This window comes from Phycodurus eques, chromosome 1 (assembly GCF_024500275.1).
Source record: "Phycodurus eques isolate BA_2022a chromosome 1, UOR_Pequ_1.1, whole genome shotgun sequence".
Lineage (NCBI taxonomy): Eukaryota > Metazoa > Chordata > Actinopteri > Syngnathiformes > Syngnathidae > Phycodurus > Phycodurus eques.
This window is the reverse complement of record NC_084525.1, coordinates 32,407,130-32,422,430: the sequence shown is the minus strand read 5'-3', so window position 1 is coordinate 32,422,430 and position 15,301 is coordinate 32,407,130. Positions and strand designations below refer to the sequence as shown.

Genomic DNA, 15,301 nt, shown 5'->3' with positions numbered 1-15,301 from the left:
CACAGACAATGTCAAAGTTAGCCCTGATGGTTCTGTGATTTCCATTGCAAATGCAAAACCCATGAATCATGGTGCTTACCGCTGTGTGGCCAGCAACCCGTTTGGCATCACCCACACTATTGTGTCCTTGATTGTGAAAGGTAAGATCATTTCATTCATGTACATTATGTTGCTGCACAACTTTTCACATTTGGGATGGGCATGCTCATCAATTCAAATTCATTAGGAAAATTAACAACCAATTTGAATGCGCTTTTTCAATTAAAGTAAGATGCCTTAAGAAACTAAAGAACTACTTCAGAAGCACTTAGCTCAAATTGTGTCCACGCCAAACATATTCTGTATTGGCCTTCCACGTGTTGCAAGCACTTCTTTCAGCTCTGCTACATCTGATATAGGCAGCAAACTGCTTGGACATGAATCTCATGCACCGCATGTACAGACTACACCCAAAACTAAGAACATGCAAATTCCACCAAATTACACAGGCATCAATAATTTTATCATGCCCATCCCTGTGTCACAATACCATCATTTTGCCGTCTTGAGTGTGCCGTCTCATGGTAAGTCCAACTGTTTTGCATGTTTGTCCAATCAGAGTTTCCTGTGGCCACTGTCACCCCTGTTGGGCCAGTGCACATCAATGTCGGTGAACCCATTAACTTGGAGTGCCAAGCTCCAGGAGAGCCCCGCCCTTCTGTCTCATGGCACAGGTTGGACAGCAACCGCAAGATCAAGCTGAGCAGCCCCGTTCCCATGGAGTCCAATGCAGTCATGCAGGTACTGTCAGATAAATACTCTTTGTACCCTGGAAAACCTTCCCTGAACATCACATTAAGCCTAAAGATTACTACACACATTTATCCTCCCTATGGCTCAGATACTTGTGGCTCGTCCAGAAGATAGTGGCACATACGTGTGCGTAGCACGCAACAACGAAGGTAGCACTGAAACTAAGGTGGAAGTCATCGTGCAGGGAGGCTCCCAGCTGCCCTCTGTGCCCAGAGTCATTGTTCCCGAGCCGCTCATGATTGTGGTGGAAGGACAGACTGCAACCCTACGCTGTGATGTCCATGGTAAACAATCTAGTTAAAACTGCTCTCCTGCCTGTCCCAACCTGTGTTGTGTCACTGCAAATTAAGCACAGAAATAAAGGTACTACTGTACTGTACACTTTCTATCCACTTTGCTGTCCAAGGTTTCCCCGCCCCAACTATTACATGGTCCAAATTGCGGTCCCCTCTGCCTTGGAGACATAAGGTGGTGGACAACAACCTGGTACTGCCTAATGTGGGACGCCAAGACGCTGGGGAATACATCTGCAGTGCTGTCAACAACATGGGCACTACTGAAGTTACCATTACGCTGGATGTGGAAAGTAAGTAATGGTGTTTTAATTTCTGCTCTTGTTTTAGATCTCAATTTATGGACAGTCTACAGTTGAAATGTTTTTTCAGTTTTAAATTGGATAAAAGAAAAAAAAAACAGGAAAAAGTCTGTTAAACCGTTTTTAAACTTTATTGTCACCAAACTAATTAGATATACAATGCTTTCAATAAAATGTCTTTTTATACGATGAATGGCCTACATGAGGGATATGTTTATTTATTTACAATTTACACTTTATTTACACTGTTCCAAACGCTGTTGGGATGCAATTGGCAGACATAGCCATGTTTGCATATCATTGTGAGAATGCGAGCAAATAATATTGATGAAGTTTTTGACAGGCTTTTGTTTTACAGTATGTATTACTTTGAGGTTTTAAAGGTGTTTACATCATTATAGTAATAGTGGTTGTAAAGCTTTGCAGATGATGTCTTGTTTGGAGGCGCATGTGAAATTTGTCTTGGGACAAAGAACATTGAATATTGGGATAAATGCAGTGGTCTTGCTGCTGTGTGATCATTGTGTAACTCTTGATAAACCTGCTCATTTCCCCCCCAGCCCCTCCGTACGCTACTTCTGTGCCCGATGATGTGGCAGTGCGTGTCGGGGAGGTGATCAGGTTGCAGTGCCTGGCACATGGCACTCCTCCACTGACGTACATTTGGACCAAGCTGGATGGTGCATTGCCCTCTCGGGCCCTGGTCAGCGACGGAGATCTCCAAATCAATTTGGCTACCGCAGAGGATACAGGGAGCTACAAATGTGTTGCCAGTAACAAAATTGGCCACAGTGACGTAGTGGCTAAAGTTACAGTCAGATGTAAGTTACAGAAATAACATTCTACACTCACCTCTAAAAGTATTTGAAAAGCGAGGTCTAATCCTTTATTTTGGGGAGAGGCTGAAAAAATGGGTTTGCCAAAAGAGGTTTATAAGACAAGATCAACATTTTAGCTTTTATTTACAGGTATTTATATCTGGATCTTATACCCATCTTAGATGATAACACATTATGTAACGAAACACCAGATGTTGTTTATCTAGGAACAGGCTGAATAAGACTTAATATGTACTGGTGAAACCTTTGTGTGCAATAACTGCATTTTTAAATGTATTTATTTATCTGGTTAGAGCGTCAGCCTCACAGTTCTGAGGACCCGGGTTCAATCCCCGGCCCCGACTGTGTGGAGTTTGCATGTTCTCCCCGTGCCTGCGTGGGTTTTCTCCGGGCACTCCGGTTTCCTCCCACATCCCAAAAACATGCATAAATTGGAGACTCTAAATTGCCCGTAGGTGTGACTGTGAGTGCGAATGGTTGTCTGTTTGTATGTGCCCTGCGATTGGCTGGCAACCAGTTCAGGGTGTACCCCGCCTCCTGCCCAATGACAGCTGGGATAGGCTCCAGCACGCCCGCGACCCTAGTGAGGAGAAGCGCCTCAGAAAATGGATGGATGGATATTTATTTTTGTCCTGTTCGGCTGTTAGGTCAAGCAGAATGGAGAATTTGTATCCCTTTTATGCCGGAACAGTTTTACTGTGCCACAGTGGAGTTTTTAAGCTGCCGCTGTGGTTTCTTAGTATTATAATGGATATTTATTGAGAATAAGAGTCAATCAGTCGAACAGAACAAAGTTTCTAGAGGGGAGTGAAAAGACAAAGCACTAACTGTAAAGAAGATGAGAAAAGTAAACCCTTATATATCTAGAACACATTAGATATGAGTGGGCAGAGGCGGGATTGGGCCCAGGAGTCTACCTGAGAGCAGCCCGGCGGACGGGACACCTCCCACACCGAGGGACCCATGGCGGTCCGCCGGCCTCACCGAGGCACCACGACAACCCGGCCACCTGGAGGAGGCCGCAGGGACCCAATGACCCCTGGTCCCTGACTGGCAGTCATTGGCCCTACTGCGTGTATCAGTGCCCCCCGAGTGGTGTGATGCATTAAAATCTGGTGAGACCAGTGAGCCAGGGGGCTGCATGGCCGCCAGGCACTGCTCCCTAACAGCCAAATTCCCTGCACCCAAGACCCACCGTAACCCAGAGATGGGTGTATGTGGTGCATTAAAAGACACATGGGGATGAGTGTGTGTGATGCATTAAAATCCTGGGGGGTAGGCAGGGCGGAGGGGCAGGGCCCCCGGACCGGGAAACGACATTGACCTGCTGAAACCCGGTCCGACACCCGCACCCTCCTGACCCCATACCAGTCCCCCAGAAACCCCTGGATATGTATATGTGCCGGCACGGTGGACGACTGGTTAGCACATCCGCCTCACAGTTCTGGGGACCGGGGTTCAAATCCCGGCCCCGCCTGTGTGGAGTTTGCATGTTCTCCCCGTGCCTGGTTGGGTTTTCTCCGGACACTCCGGTTTCCTCCCACATCCCAAAAACCTGCGTGGTAGGTTGATTGGAGACTCTAAATTGCCCATAGGTGTGATTGTGAATGTGAATGGTTGTTTGTTTCGTGTGCCCTGCGATTGGCTGGCGACCGGTTCAGGGTGTACCATGCCTCCCGCCCAAAGATAGCTGGGATAGGCTCCAGCATGCCCGCGACCCTAGTGAGGACAAGTGGTAAAGGAAATGGATGGATGGATGGATGGATGGTGTGAGTGTGTGGTAGGTGAGTGATTAAGAGGCATGGCTCCTGCAGGTTGGGCCCATCAGGCAGAACAACCACAGATGAAGAGGGCTGCCCCACCCAGCCCCGCAGCACCGACCCCCCCACACATTCCAGCCAGCACCCACTACCCACCCCCGAGTGTGGGAGGTGGAATCCCCCCCCACCCCCTAAACCAGGCAGGGACGAAACCCCACAGCAGGCCCCAAAACCCGCAGGGGACGACTCCGTGCATGTGTCCTTTCACCATGCAAATCGATCTAAACTGTGAGAAAGAAAAAAGAGATAAGAAAAAATAAAACAATCAAAAATAACTGCATTAACCCTGTGACCCATTCACATCACCAAAATTATGCTTTGTTCTTTTGTGATTTCGCCTCAGCCACTTTCAGTTGTTTGTTTTGGGTGGTTACTCCCTTAAATTTTCTCTTTAGCAGGTAGAATGCATGATCTATAGGGTTTAAGTCTTGAGATTGACTTGTTAGTCACATACCTTCCACTTTTCATAGTAGCTTGTGATACCATCACTCCTGCCCTCTGGAGGTTGTTGCTGGTGTTATTAACAGTTGTTTTTGGATCTTCTTTATAGCTCTCCGTTGGCAGCTCCTCTTTCTTTTATCTAGCCAGTGAACATCATTTACAAAGTGCAGTAGTGGTTTCTTTCTTTTTTGGGAGATTTCAAATGGGCCAAACGCGATATTTAGTGAAAATTGACTGCAATTGTGCATGTGTTTCCTTCTCTCCATATATGAAATGTTAAACCTTATCATATGAAAACAAACTTGAATAAGCAAACTTTAATATTATAAACAGGAGAACTCAAATGTACAATAAAAGACAGTAGTGTTTGTTTCCTATTTAAATAGATGAAATCTAAACTATTTCGTGAACAGATAATCTGCCTCCCACCTGTCTTGGAAGCTCCTGCTTTCCATCTTTCGCTTGGGCATTTTTGGGAAGGGGAAGTGTAAATTTACACTTTTGCCCGAGTAGACTGGTAGCATGGTTGCTCGTAACTGCAACAGAAAAGGAGAGGGCGCTTGCAGGTCTCCACTCACTAACACACTAGCAAAGCATTCTGGGATTTGTAGTATTAGTGGCACATGCGCTATATACTGGCGGGCCGCCTCTAATAAATTTGATATGGTCTCGCGGGCCGAATATAATTACATCAGATTGCAGCCAGGATTGTCCCACAGACCTGAGTTTGACATATACGTTCTATCTTCTGTCAGCTTCATAATTGCTTGTTACATTGTTGCTTGTTCACCTATAGAAAGCTGTTTGATTTTCATGTTGGTATGACAGTTAAACTCCTTGAATCCTTGAAATAAAAGATCAATTAGCCTCCTTGTTCCAATGCTTTTGGCTGAAAGTAATTGAAATATGAACGCCTCAACCAGAATAAGCTGGCAAACTGTCAAAATATATTTGAAAAACAAAAACATACTACTTCACGATGTTCTCTTTTGCAGCGCCATTGGCAGTGCGTGTGTCACCACAAGTGGAGGTGAAGGCCCAGGGCAGCGCTGTGGAGTTCACATGTTCAGCAGCTGGTGGGGTGGAAACGAAAATTGAGTGGCTGAAAGAAGGAGGTGGTCTTCCGCCCAACCACCATGTCAAGGACGGAGTGCTCAGGTGACACGTAGCCAAAAGATAACAATCACTGCCTCTTATCTCTACACTGTAATGATGGACAGCTTGTATAGATGTCCTGAGTAATCCTTAATATTTTTTGGCCATAGATACTAGTCCCATAGAGCTCCTTAGTAGCACATGCACACCTACAACAATGCTAAAGGTTTAAATCTCCTTCAGTTATATTTTTTTTGCAGTTTATACACTCCCATTTCCAAGCCCATTTGTTCCCAGATGTTTTTTTAAGCAGTCTGAAATATTGTATGTATGGACATTTTTTTTTTTTTTTTTATAGCAGCATACAGCACAAGATAATTTTCTCCATTATGCGACTGCATACTCAAGAATTTACTCTTACAGGTTCTGTTAATAACAAATCACTAAACTTATTCTTAAATGGGCTTAGCTCACTACGTGCACTCATTTAGTTTGGTAAATATTGATATTGAAAGCTAAAAATGAGCTCTTTTTCAGGATTGAAAACCTCGAACAGAGCAATGAAGGTGTTTACATCTGCAGAGCAAGCAACGTGTATGGTCAGGCTCAGGATGCAGCCAGGCTCACTATCCAAGGTATGTTTCATTTTGGATAGAATCAATCTACAGACTATGCTCTTTATTCAGTTATTAAAATGTGAAAGAAAACACTTTTTTTTTTTTAATCTATAGCACTGCCCAAGGTGATGATCAATGTGCGCACCTCGGTGCAAACCGTCATGGTTGGGAACTCAGTGGAGTTTGAATGCCAGGCTGTCGGTGACCCCGAGCCCACTGTCAAGTGGAGCAAAGTAGGTGGGCCTCTGCCAACCCACATCGTGGTGATGGGTGGCATGCTGAAAATTGAGCAGGTGACGGAGGCAGACGCAGGACAGTATCGTTGCACAGCCACCAATGATGTAGGGTCGGTGCAGTCTCAGGTGGTCCTCAATGTCCAGTGTGAGTACATTATCATACTTGGTGTTCAGTGGCAATTATACAGTGTACAAAAAAAGTGATAGGGAACTGTGCCTCGTCACAGCCTGGTCACTTGTTGCAAGGCAGCGCGCAAACCTAAATGCCTCATAGGTCAATTGAAAATTAAGTTAAAAGATTAGCAGATTTTGTCATCTACGTGGTTAGGGCGAGGGCGAGTAACGCAAGGCAAGAACATGGTGGACCCAATTGCAGGGAAGCAGGGAGGCAAGGCAGGAGTCTCAAAATAGTAATATTTAATCTTCAAAAAGGGAAAACTGAACAAAGTCCCACAACAGATACCAATCAAATCAAAGTAACAAAGAAACACTCGAATATCTAAAACTGGAAACAAACTATGACCTGTGAGTAAGACGTGGAATAGAAAGGGAAAATGACACCTGACAATGACGTACCGCAATGATAAAGACAACTGACGACTATGACATGGCAAAGACATGTGACAACGACAATGAACCGACAAGAACTGAAAGAAACCAGGGAACTAAATACAAACAGATAGACGAGACAACGAGGAACACCTGGACAAGACACGAGTGGCTGGAGAGAGCTGATTGGTCGACACAAAGTAGACGAGAACAGGTGGACACGACAACATAATGAGCACACGACAAACATGGAACACAGGAAAACATGGAACAAAACTAAACACAACCCTAACCAAAACACAGACCATGACAGATTTTGCAATAGATCGCCACTCTGTAGTAAACATGATATTCATATTAGAAAGAAATAATAATTTAAAAAAAAAACAGCCCATCTGAAGAGGCACTCCTTTCCTGCCTGTAAGCCAGAGTTGCTGCTGATGGTTCCTCATTGTTTGTGTTTGTTTATTGGTTTGTTTTCTTAGCACTTCCTCAAATTTCTGCACTCCCTGAAAGGAAGGAGGTGACTGTTGGATCTGACGCTGTATTGCCATGCGTGGCATCAGGATATCCTGTACCTGAGATCCGATGGTCCAAGGTAAACAAGATAAAGTTGCCTTCATTTTTTTCTGAGGGTAACTGGGGTCAAAGGGGGAATTGGGTGATGCTTTTGTCAGTGTTTTTATTTCAATTATTATTGGTATTTATTGTCCATTTTGGAGAAGCTAGCCAAATGGGACAAATGCTTGCGAATCGCTCCGTTTTGGGGAAACGTTGAGACTAGGTAGCTTGGTACACACTCTTTTGCTCCCTCGTGACATCTGTACCCTGTGTTTGTGTGTCTATGCCTTCCTGTCTTAGCTCGAAGGTGAACTACCACCCAAGTGCTTCCAGGAAGTAAATGTGTTGACAGTTCCTCGGGTCACGCATAGCGATTCAGGGACATATGTGTGCACCGCATCAAACAAACAGGGCAAAGTAGAAGCCTTCACAAGACTGGATGTTCACGGTTAGACTGCAAGTTTACGCATCACTGGGTGGTGTGATTGTCAGTGTGGTTTTGTATGTGTCTAACTGTGAAATGATGTCCTGTTCCAGAAAGAGTGATGCCGTACTTTGCCCAGGAGCCGTTGTCCTATCTCACCCTGCCCACCATCAAAAACGCCTATAATGCTTTCAGCATCAAAATTAACTTTAGGCCCGACAATGTTGATGGTGAGTACACTGTATTATTGTGCACGAGAACATTGTAGCCTCTACTATGTTGTCTACTCGTATTACCTCATGTGTAATGTCATTACATCTTCCGTCCTCTCTCCTCCTTGACCACCTCCCCTCACATATGCGGTGGGAAGGTCTCATGTTGTACGCTGGTGAGTCTCAGTGCTTGAATCTGCAGCAACTGAAGGGCAATGTTGATGCTGCATCGAGCTTTCACACCTTGCAACTAGCTCAAAGTTGCTTTTGTTGTTGTGAGAGTGATGCAAACGAGTTGCATGCTGCTTGGTTCTTGTGATGCCTTGAAGCCACAATCATCAAACTCAGGCGTGTAATGGTCTCATTAGTTGCCAACTATCAGGGAACAAACTGGAAACTGATATTAAATTGAAATACAGAAATACAATGGTACATGTATCGGAAATTGTATTTGCAATACATCAGTAATGTTCCAAACAGACATTTACAGTGACTATTTCTCATGGAAGCATGTGTTCCTGGCATGTGGAGATGCACGCCACACTCATAATGAGAAAGTCACTGGCTTAGGCATGAGTCCAATTAGGTCACAACTTTAACTTTGGTTGGCCTGCCACTTGGCCCACCATAGCATGTTGCTTTTACCATCCAGCTTTCAAAGGCCACGCTCAAGTGTGTGAATTAACTCTCTGCAACAAGGGTACAGTCACTGTCATGAATGACTGCACTCAGAACCTCAACTAACAGTTGAATTTCTTCATTTGTTTTTGATTTTGTGATTTGTGATTACAAATCCTTTGTAATTCAGTCAACTGTGAAGCTTTACATTATTCAGTCAGTCAGCAAGACACCATCTTAGTTCGAACTATAAGTCTTGAGTAATTGAAGAATTACAGTAATGTAATTTCTCATAATGTAAAGAGAGAAACACACTACAAATCATGATATATCAATCAACAAGCATTTGTTCTAATGTCCATTACCAGTAAATGTTTCTTAACCTCATTAACAGTAATTTGAAATGATGTAGAGCTGTTCTTAATTGAATGTTGTTGTGTTTTTTTTTTTTTTGCACAACCCCAATTCCAATGAAGTTGGGACGTTGTGTTAAACATAAATAAAAACAGAATACAATGATTTGCAAATCATGTTCGACCTATATTTAATTGAGTATACTACAAAGACAAGATATTTAATGTTCAAACTGATAAACTTGATTGTTTTTAGCAAATAATCATTAACTTGTAATTTTATGGCTGCAACATGTTCCAAAAAAGCTGGGAAAGTTGAGGAATGCTCATCAAACACCTGTTTGTTGAAAGTTTGGAACATCGCACAGGTGAACAAGCTAATTGGGAACAGGTGGGTGCCGTGATTGGGTGTAAAAGGAGCTTCCCTGAATTGCTCAGTCATTCACAAGTAAAGATGGGGCGAGGTTCACCTCTTTGTGAACAAGTACGTGAGAAAATAGTCGAACAGTTTAAGGATTTAAATTTAGGAATTTCATCATCTACGGTCCATAAAATCATCAAAAGGTTCAGAGAATCTGGAGAGATCACTGCATGTAAGCGGCAAGGCCGAAAACCCACATTGAATGCCCGTGTGGTCCGACGAGTCCACATTTCAAATTGTTTTTGAGAATTGGGGACGTTGTGTCCTCCGGGCCTAAGAGGAAAAGAACCATCCGGACTGTTATGGACGCAAAGTTCAAAAACCATCATCAGTGATGGTATGGGGCTGTGTTAGTGCCAATGGCATGGGTAACTTACACATCTGTGAAGGCACCATTAATGCTGAAAGGTACATACAGGTTTTGGAGAAACATATGCTGCCATTCATGGACGCCCCTGTTTAGACAATGCCAAACCACATTCTGCACATGTTACAACAGCGTGGCTTCGTAGTAAAAGAGTGCGGGTACTAGACTGGCCTGCCTGCAGTCCAGACCTGTCTCCCATTGGAAATGTGTGGCGCATTATGAAGCGTAAAATACGACAACGGAGACCCCGGACTGTTGAACAGCTGACTCTGAACATCAAGCAAGAATGGGAAAGAATTCCATCTACAAAGCTTCAACAATTAGTGTCCTCAGTTCCCAAACGTTTATTGAATGTTATTAAAAGAAAAGGTGATGTAACACAGTGATAAACATGACCCTGTCCCAGCTTTTTTGGAACGTGTTGCAGCCATAAAAGTATAAGTTAATGATTATTTGCTAAAAACAATAATGTTTTTCAGTTTCAACATTAAACATCTTGTCTTTCTAGTATATTCAATTAAATATAGGTCGAACATGATTTGCAAATCATTGTATTCTGTTTTTATTTATGTTTAACACAACGTCCCAACTTCATTGGAATTGGGGTTGTACAAAAAAAAAAAAAACAACATTCAATTAAGAACAGCTCTACATCATTTCAAATTACTGTTAATGAGGTTAAGAAACATTTACTGGTAATGAACATTAGAAGAAATGCTTGTTGATTGATATATCATGATTTGTAGTGTGTTTCTCTCTTTACATTATGAGAAATTACGTTACTGTTACTGTAATTCTTCAATTACTCAACCTAATTAGGTACCCATAAAGTGTGATATGTTGTCCCATCACACCTTCTCATGTTCTTGTTGTGTAGAATATTGAAGTTAAAATATTTATCCGGGCTATTTTTATATTTTATTTATTTTTATACACAGGTATGATCCTTTACAACGGTCAGAGGAGGACAACAGGAGCAGACTTCATTTCTCTTGGCCTTGTAGGTGGCCGTTTAGAGTTCAGGTCAGTTTTAGAATGAATTTAATTTAAGCATCACCAGCTTATATTAAGGAGGTGCCAGCAGCAAAAGCATCCATTGTGTCATCATAGGTTCGACGTGGGTTCGGGCATGGCTACTATTCGTGACCCCAACCCAATCAAACTGGGAGAATTTCACACAGTCGAGCTGCATCGCAACCTCACCCTGGGCTACATTGTGGTGGATGGAGGGGAGCCTGTCAATGGCAGCTCACAGGTACCCCTGTTGACGTCACTGCTAATGTCACGTGTGTGTAGTGTGTGTTTCATAGCTGCTCCTTTCCTCTGTTCAGGGAAAGTTCAAGGGCTTGGATTTAAATGAGGAGCTGCATGTGGGTGGTTACCCCAACTACACTTCTCTGGCCAAAACCGCTGGCATCAAGACCGGCTTTGTTGGTAGGAATTAAAAGTCTGGCCCTGGCAAAAAATGTGGCAAAGGTGATGTGTTTTTCACCTCCCATAACATGGACATGTGCAGGTTGCATTCGCCAGCTGGTCATTCAAGGTGAGGAGGTCCTCTTCAAGGATATGGATCGTAGCTCCACTGGTGTTACGAACTGTCCCACCTGCAAGGATCGTCCATGCCAGGTCAGCTTCTGCCTTGCATTCATAATGTGTTGACTGCTCCTTATACACATTTCATTGTTTTCATTTTTCTCTTCAGAATGGAGCGAAGTGCGAGGACTCGGACACCAGCTTGTATACATGCAGCTGTCCCAGAGGATTCACTGGCAGCAACTGCCAGCACCACTCTTCCCTTCACTGCCACTCAGGTACATGCCAGCAACCAAGCGACCAGTGCAATCAAGTATGCAACGTCTGTGACCTTTTATGATTTGTGTCCTCGCAGAGGCCTGCGGACCAGATGCTACTTGCATTAATCGGCAAAGTGGTCTGGGCTACGATTGTCGCTGCCACCTTGGCAAGTTTGGAAACAAATGCATGGATGGTAAGACAGAAAATCACCCTCGTCTTCCTTTTTCTTGTGAATGGTTCCTCTTCGTCAGGATGTCTTCTGGTCGCAACTATCAAATGATTTTCTTCACACAATGCAGACTGGAATTAGGCTAGGTAACAGATGTCCTCTGGTCAAATCAGAGGATTTTGCGCATGTTTTGAAATCGACAAATAGGTTGATGCGTTGTCCCACTTCCTCATCATCCCAAGGGGAATTGGTAACCACTCCGCTGTTCGACGGGGAGGAGTCGTATATCTCCTACCCTCCACTGACCAATGTTCATGATGACCTGCGAGTTGAACTGGAGTTCAAACCCATTGAGCGAGACGGTCTGATGTTCTTCTGTGGCGGGAAGAAGATGAAAGTGGAGGACTTTGTGGCTATCTCCATGGCGGATGGGCATGTGGAGTTCAAATATGAACTGGGCACAGGTAACGTAGACTGCGCTTTTCCAACTTTACATGCCAAGCCTCTTTTGTGTTACTGATTGTGGTCTAAAGTTGATACAATTGTGCAAGCAGATGACCTCAACATTCAATATGACCAGTATATGATTATGAACCAGTAAGGTTTGAAAAGATTGCTCATACTGTAGATCAATGAAAACAAGCATGAACACCAGCAAAATCCTCTTTTCAAAGATAATGATACGTTTTGGTTGTTATATATGTTTATTATTGTGTTCCTTAATTTTACTGGTGAAAATCTGCACCCATCACACTGTTTCCATACTGCTTAAATGAATTGATCTTGACAGTGGCAAGATACGGTATTAAAAAAACCCATCTCATCGGTTTGATATGACTCATCCAGTGGGTCATCAGCAAACTTTTATCCACTTTGATATTCAGGCCAGGCAATCCTTCGCAGTCCAGAACCAGTTTCTCTGGGCCAGTGGCACAGAGTTGTGTCCGAGCGTAACAAGCGGGATGGTCACCTTAGAGTTGACCGTGGTCCAGTGGAAAAGCGGACTTCTCCTGGAAAAGCCCAGGGCCTCAATATCCACACCCTGATGTTCCTGGGAGGTGTCCCCAGCATTGAAATCCTGCCAAAGCCTGCAAATGTCAGCGAGATGTTTAAGGGTTGTATTGGAGAGGTGAGAGCTCTTTAGCCAAATCAAAGAAAGCCGCTACAGTACATCATTTCATGGATTTTGTTCCTTAAAATTTTCTGCACTTCCTCCTTAGGTCTTCATCAACAACAAGAAGGTGGATCTGTCCTACAGTTTTACAGAGAGTAGAGCAATCCACAAGTGTGTGGACACAAGCCCTTGTGACCGACGACCTTGCTTGAATGGAGGTCACTGCATGCCCAATGCTGAGTATGAGTACCAGTGCCTCTGTAGGGATGGATTTGAAGGTTTGTGCTAACAAATCGACAATCCTTTTAGTTTATCTGTCTTCAAAATCATTTGCATGTAACCAGTGTTGGGGTGTAACTAATTACATGCAACTAGATTATATAACCTAATTTTAAAAAAAATATGTAATTGTAATCCATTACGTTAATGGGCAGAAATGTCTAATTCAATTACATTTCCTTTTGGAAATTTCTATGATTACAATTTTACTTATGTTTGAAAAATAGCTGCAGAAACTCAGATTTTGTTTTTTTTTCAGATCATTTCCTCCTTCTCGAGCCAACACTTGTGATTGTCTCTCTCTGGTTATGTGCCATATTTTTCCAAAAAAAGAACATTGACTTTTGAACAGTTTCGTCTTCATAATTTTGGACTTTTTTTTTTTTTGAGAGAACGTTCACTTATCTGGGGTGTCATGTGAAGCGATATTGTCTAAACTGTGCATATTTGACATTAGGTCAGTATGGTATGATAATTTTCCACATGCTGTACACATACAGTGCAAGAAAAAAAATTTTTTATTATGAAGTTACATTTCATTATGTTTTATCAGTTTGTTATTTGTGAACAAATATGTGGTTAATTCCAAAATAATAATTGACGGATTGAATCCACATTTTCAAGGAAACTTTCAAGGGTCCTGTTCATGAATTCATTCAGTCATCAAAATGTAATCAAAGTAATTCTACTTATATTACTTTAATAAAGTCATTGAAACAGTTATATTACGATTACATTTTCAATTAAGAAACTTGTAATTGTAACCAACTACATTTCCAAAGTCTTCTTCCCAGCACTGCATGTAATATGTTCCCATTAGTACATTTTGATGTAAGTTTTTTTTGTTTGTGTCCGGAACGTTCTACTGATGATTTGGTTATCCTTATCCTGGTGACCCTACAGGTGAGCGTTGCGAGATCATCAAAGACGTGTGCCACAGTGACTATCAGTGCCAAAATGGCGGCAGCTGTGTTCATGGACACTGTGTGTGCCACTCGGGATTCGCCGGCCCCAACTGTGAAGAAAGTGAGTGTTGAATGCTTTGGTATTCTTGCTGTAAGGTTAAAAACCGAAACATGTTTTTGTGCTTTTTGTTGATTTATCATCCTTACGCAATGTGTACATGTTCATCGTGAAGTCAGAAACAAGCATATAATGATTCAAATTCACCAGTATAAAGCACTGGCGGCTCTCCTTAGTATTGCACAGCACGCTGGGAGATCTCCCCATCCGTGCTTCACTGTGTCTTACCCCCTACCCTCTCATGGCTCTATATATATCCTGCGCTCACAGGCAGCGTCTTCAGCTTCCCTGACGCCGCGTGGAATTCAGAAGCTAGCCAGGCTAATGGTACAGTATACGAATATTGAGTCTGACTGATCTGACCGTGACTAACAGGGACCCATTTGAGGCCCAGGGGCCCCATAACCTCCTGACACATTCCAAACATGTGCCTGCAGTCCAACTGGGACTCACTTTGGAAAGCTGGGAAGGGGGACTCGGTATACTAAGAGCTAAAAGGACCTGCAGTTTTTCCATTTTACCAACTGGAATTGCCCTAATTCTTCTTTTCGTCATGTCATTTCATATAAGATGATAACTCTCATTGTTCTGCCTGTTGATGACAACTAAAGCTGCAATAGTGTGTGTGTGTCCCTGAAACTGTCCAAATCCAAAGGTTGAATGTCCTCCATGTATGCACTTCTATTAACAACTTATAGCACTCACTGTTGTCTGAATGTCTTGTACTCTGTGCTGGGTGTTTTATATTGTGCATGGAGTCACATTTCTTGGTGGTCGGAGACGGAAAGCGTAAAGAATATGATGTGATGACGAAATGATGACTCTGAATGGACTACAGATTTTCAATGTGTCCTCGTTTGCAAATTGAGTTTGATCTTGGAAGGCAGATCCCAACTCGGGTGATACTGCCAGTAAGGTTAAGGACATGTTAGAGGGAACTAATGACACAATCTTCCTGAAAATGAGTGGAAATGCTACAGAT

At 43.1% G+C, this 15,301-nt stretch overlaps 1 protein-coding gene across 10 annotated transcripts in view; it reads left to right on the top strand.

Annotated features, from left to right (window-relative positions):
• Nucleotides 1-15,301, top strand: part of hspg2 (heparan sulfate proteoglycan 2) — a 115,257-nt gene that overhangs the window by 93,215 nt on the left and 6,741 nt on the right. For 7 of the 10 annotated variants that reach the window (XM_061688582.1, XM_061688529.1, XM_061688573.1 and 4 more), the window contains 23 exons: nucleotides 6-140; nucleotides 599-780; nucleotides 881-1,076; nucleotides 1,199-1,378; nucleotides 1,948-2,208; nucleotides 5,483-5,645; nucleotides 6,120-6,217; nucleotides 6,314-6,580; nucleotides 7,470-7,582; nucleotides 7,846-7,993; nucleotides 8,083-8,199; nucleotides 8,340-8,357; nucleotides 10,879-10,963; nucleotides 11,051-11,195; nucleotides 11,272-11,374; nucleotides 11,457-11,566; nucleotides 11,643-11,751; nucleotides 11,829-11,927; nucleotides 12,146-12,367; nucleotides 12,788-13,032; nucleotides 13,124-13,295; nucleotides 14,200-14,322; nucleotides 14,590-14,646. In XM_061688582.1, coding sequence (XP_061544566.1) covers nucleotides 6-140; nucleotides 599-780; nucleotides 881-1,076; nucleotides 1,199-1,378; nucleotides 1,948-2,208; nucleotides 5,483-5,645; nucleotides 6,120-6,217; nucleotides 6,314-6,580; nucleotides 7,470-7,582; nucleotides 7,846-7,993; nucleotides 8,083-8,199; nucleotides 8,340-8,357; nucleotides 10,879-10,963; nucleotides 11,051-11,195; nucleotides 11,272-11,374; nucleotides 11,457-11,566; nucleotides 11,643-11,751; nucleotides 11,829-11,927; nucleotides 12,146-12,367; nucleotides 12,788-13,032; nucleotides 13,124-13,295; nucleotides 14,200-14,322; nucleotides 14,590-14,646 — 3,348 coding nt within the window. The remainder of the gene's footprint in view (nucleotides 1-5; nucleotides 141-598; nucleotides 781-880; nucleotides 1,077-1,198; nucleotides 1,379-1,947; nucleotides 2,209-5,482; nucleotides 5,646-6,119; nucleotides 6,218-6,313; nucleotides 6,581-7,469; nucleotides 7,583-7,845; nucleotides 7,994-8,082; nucleotides 8,200-8,339; nucleotides 8,358-10,878; nucleotides 10,964-11,050; nucleotides 11,196-11,271; nucleotides 11,375-11,456; nucleotides 11,567-11,642; nucleotides 11,752-11,828; nucleotides 11,928-12,145; nucleotides 12,368-12,787; nucleotides 13,033-13,123; nucleotides 13,296-14,199; nucleotides 14,323-14,589; nucleotides 14,647-15,301) is intronic. The other 3 variants (XM_061688591.1, XM_061688520.1, XM_061688547.1) reach the window with 2 other exon arrangements.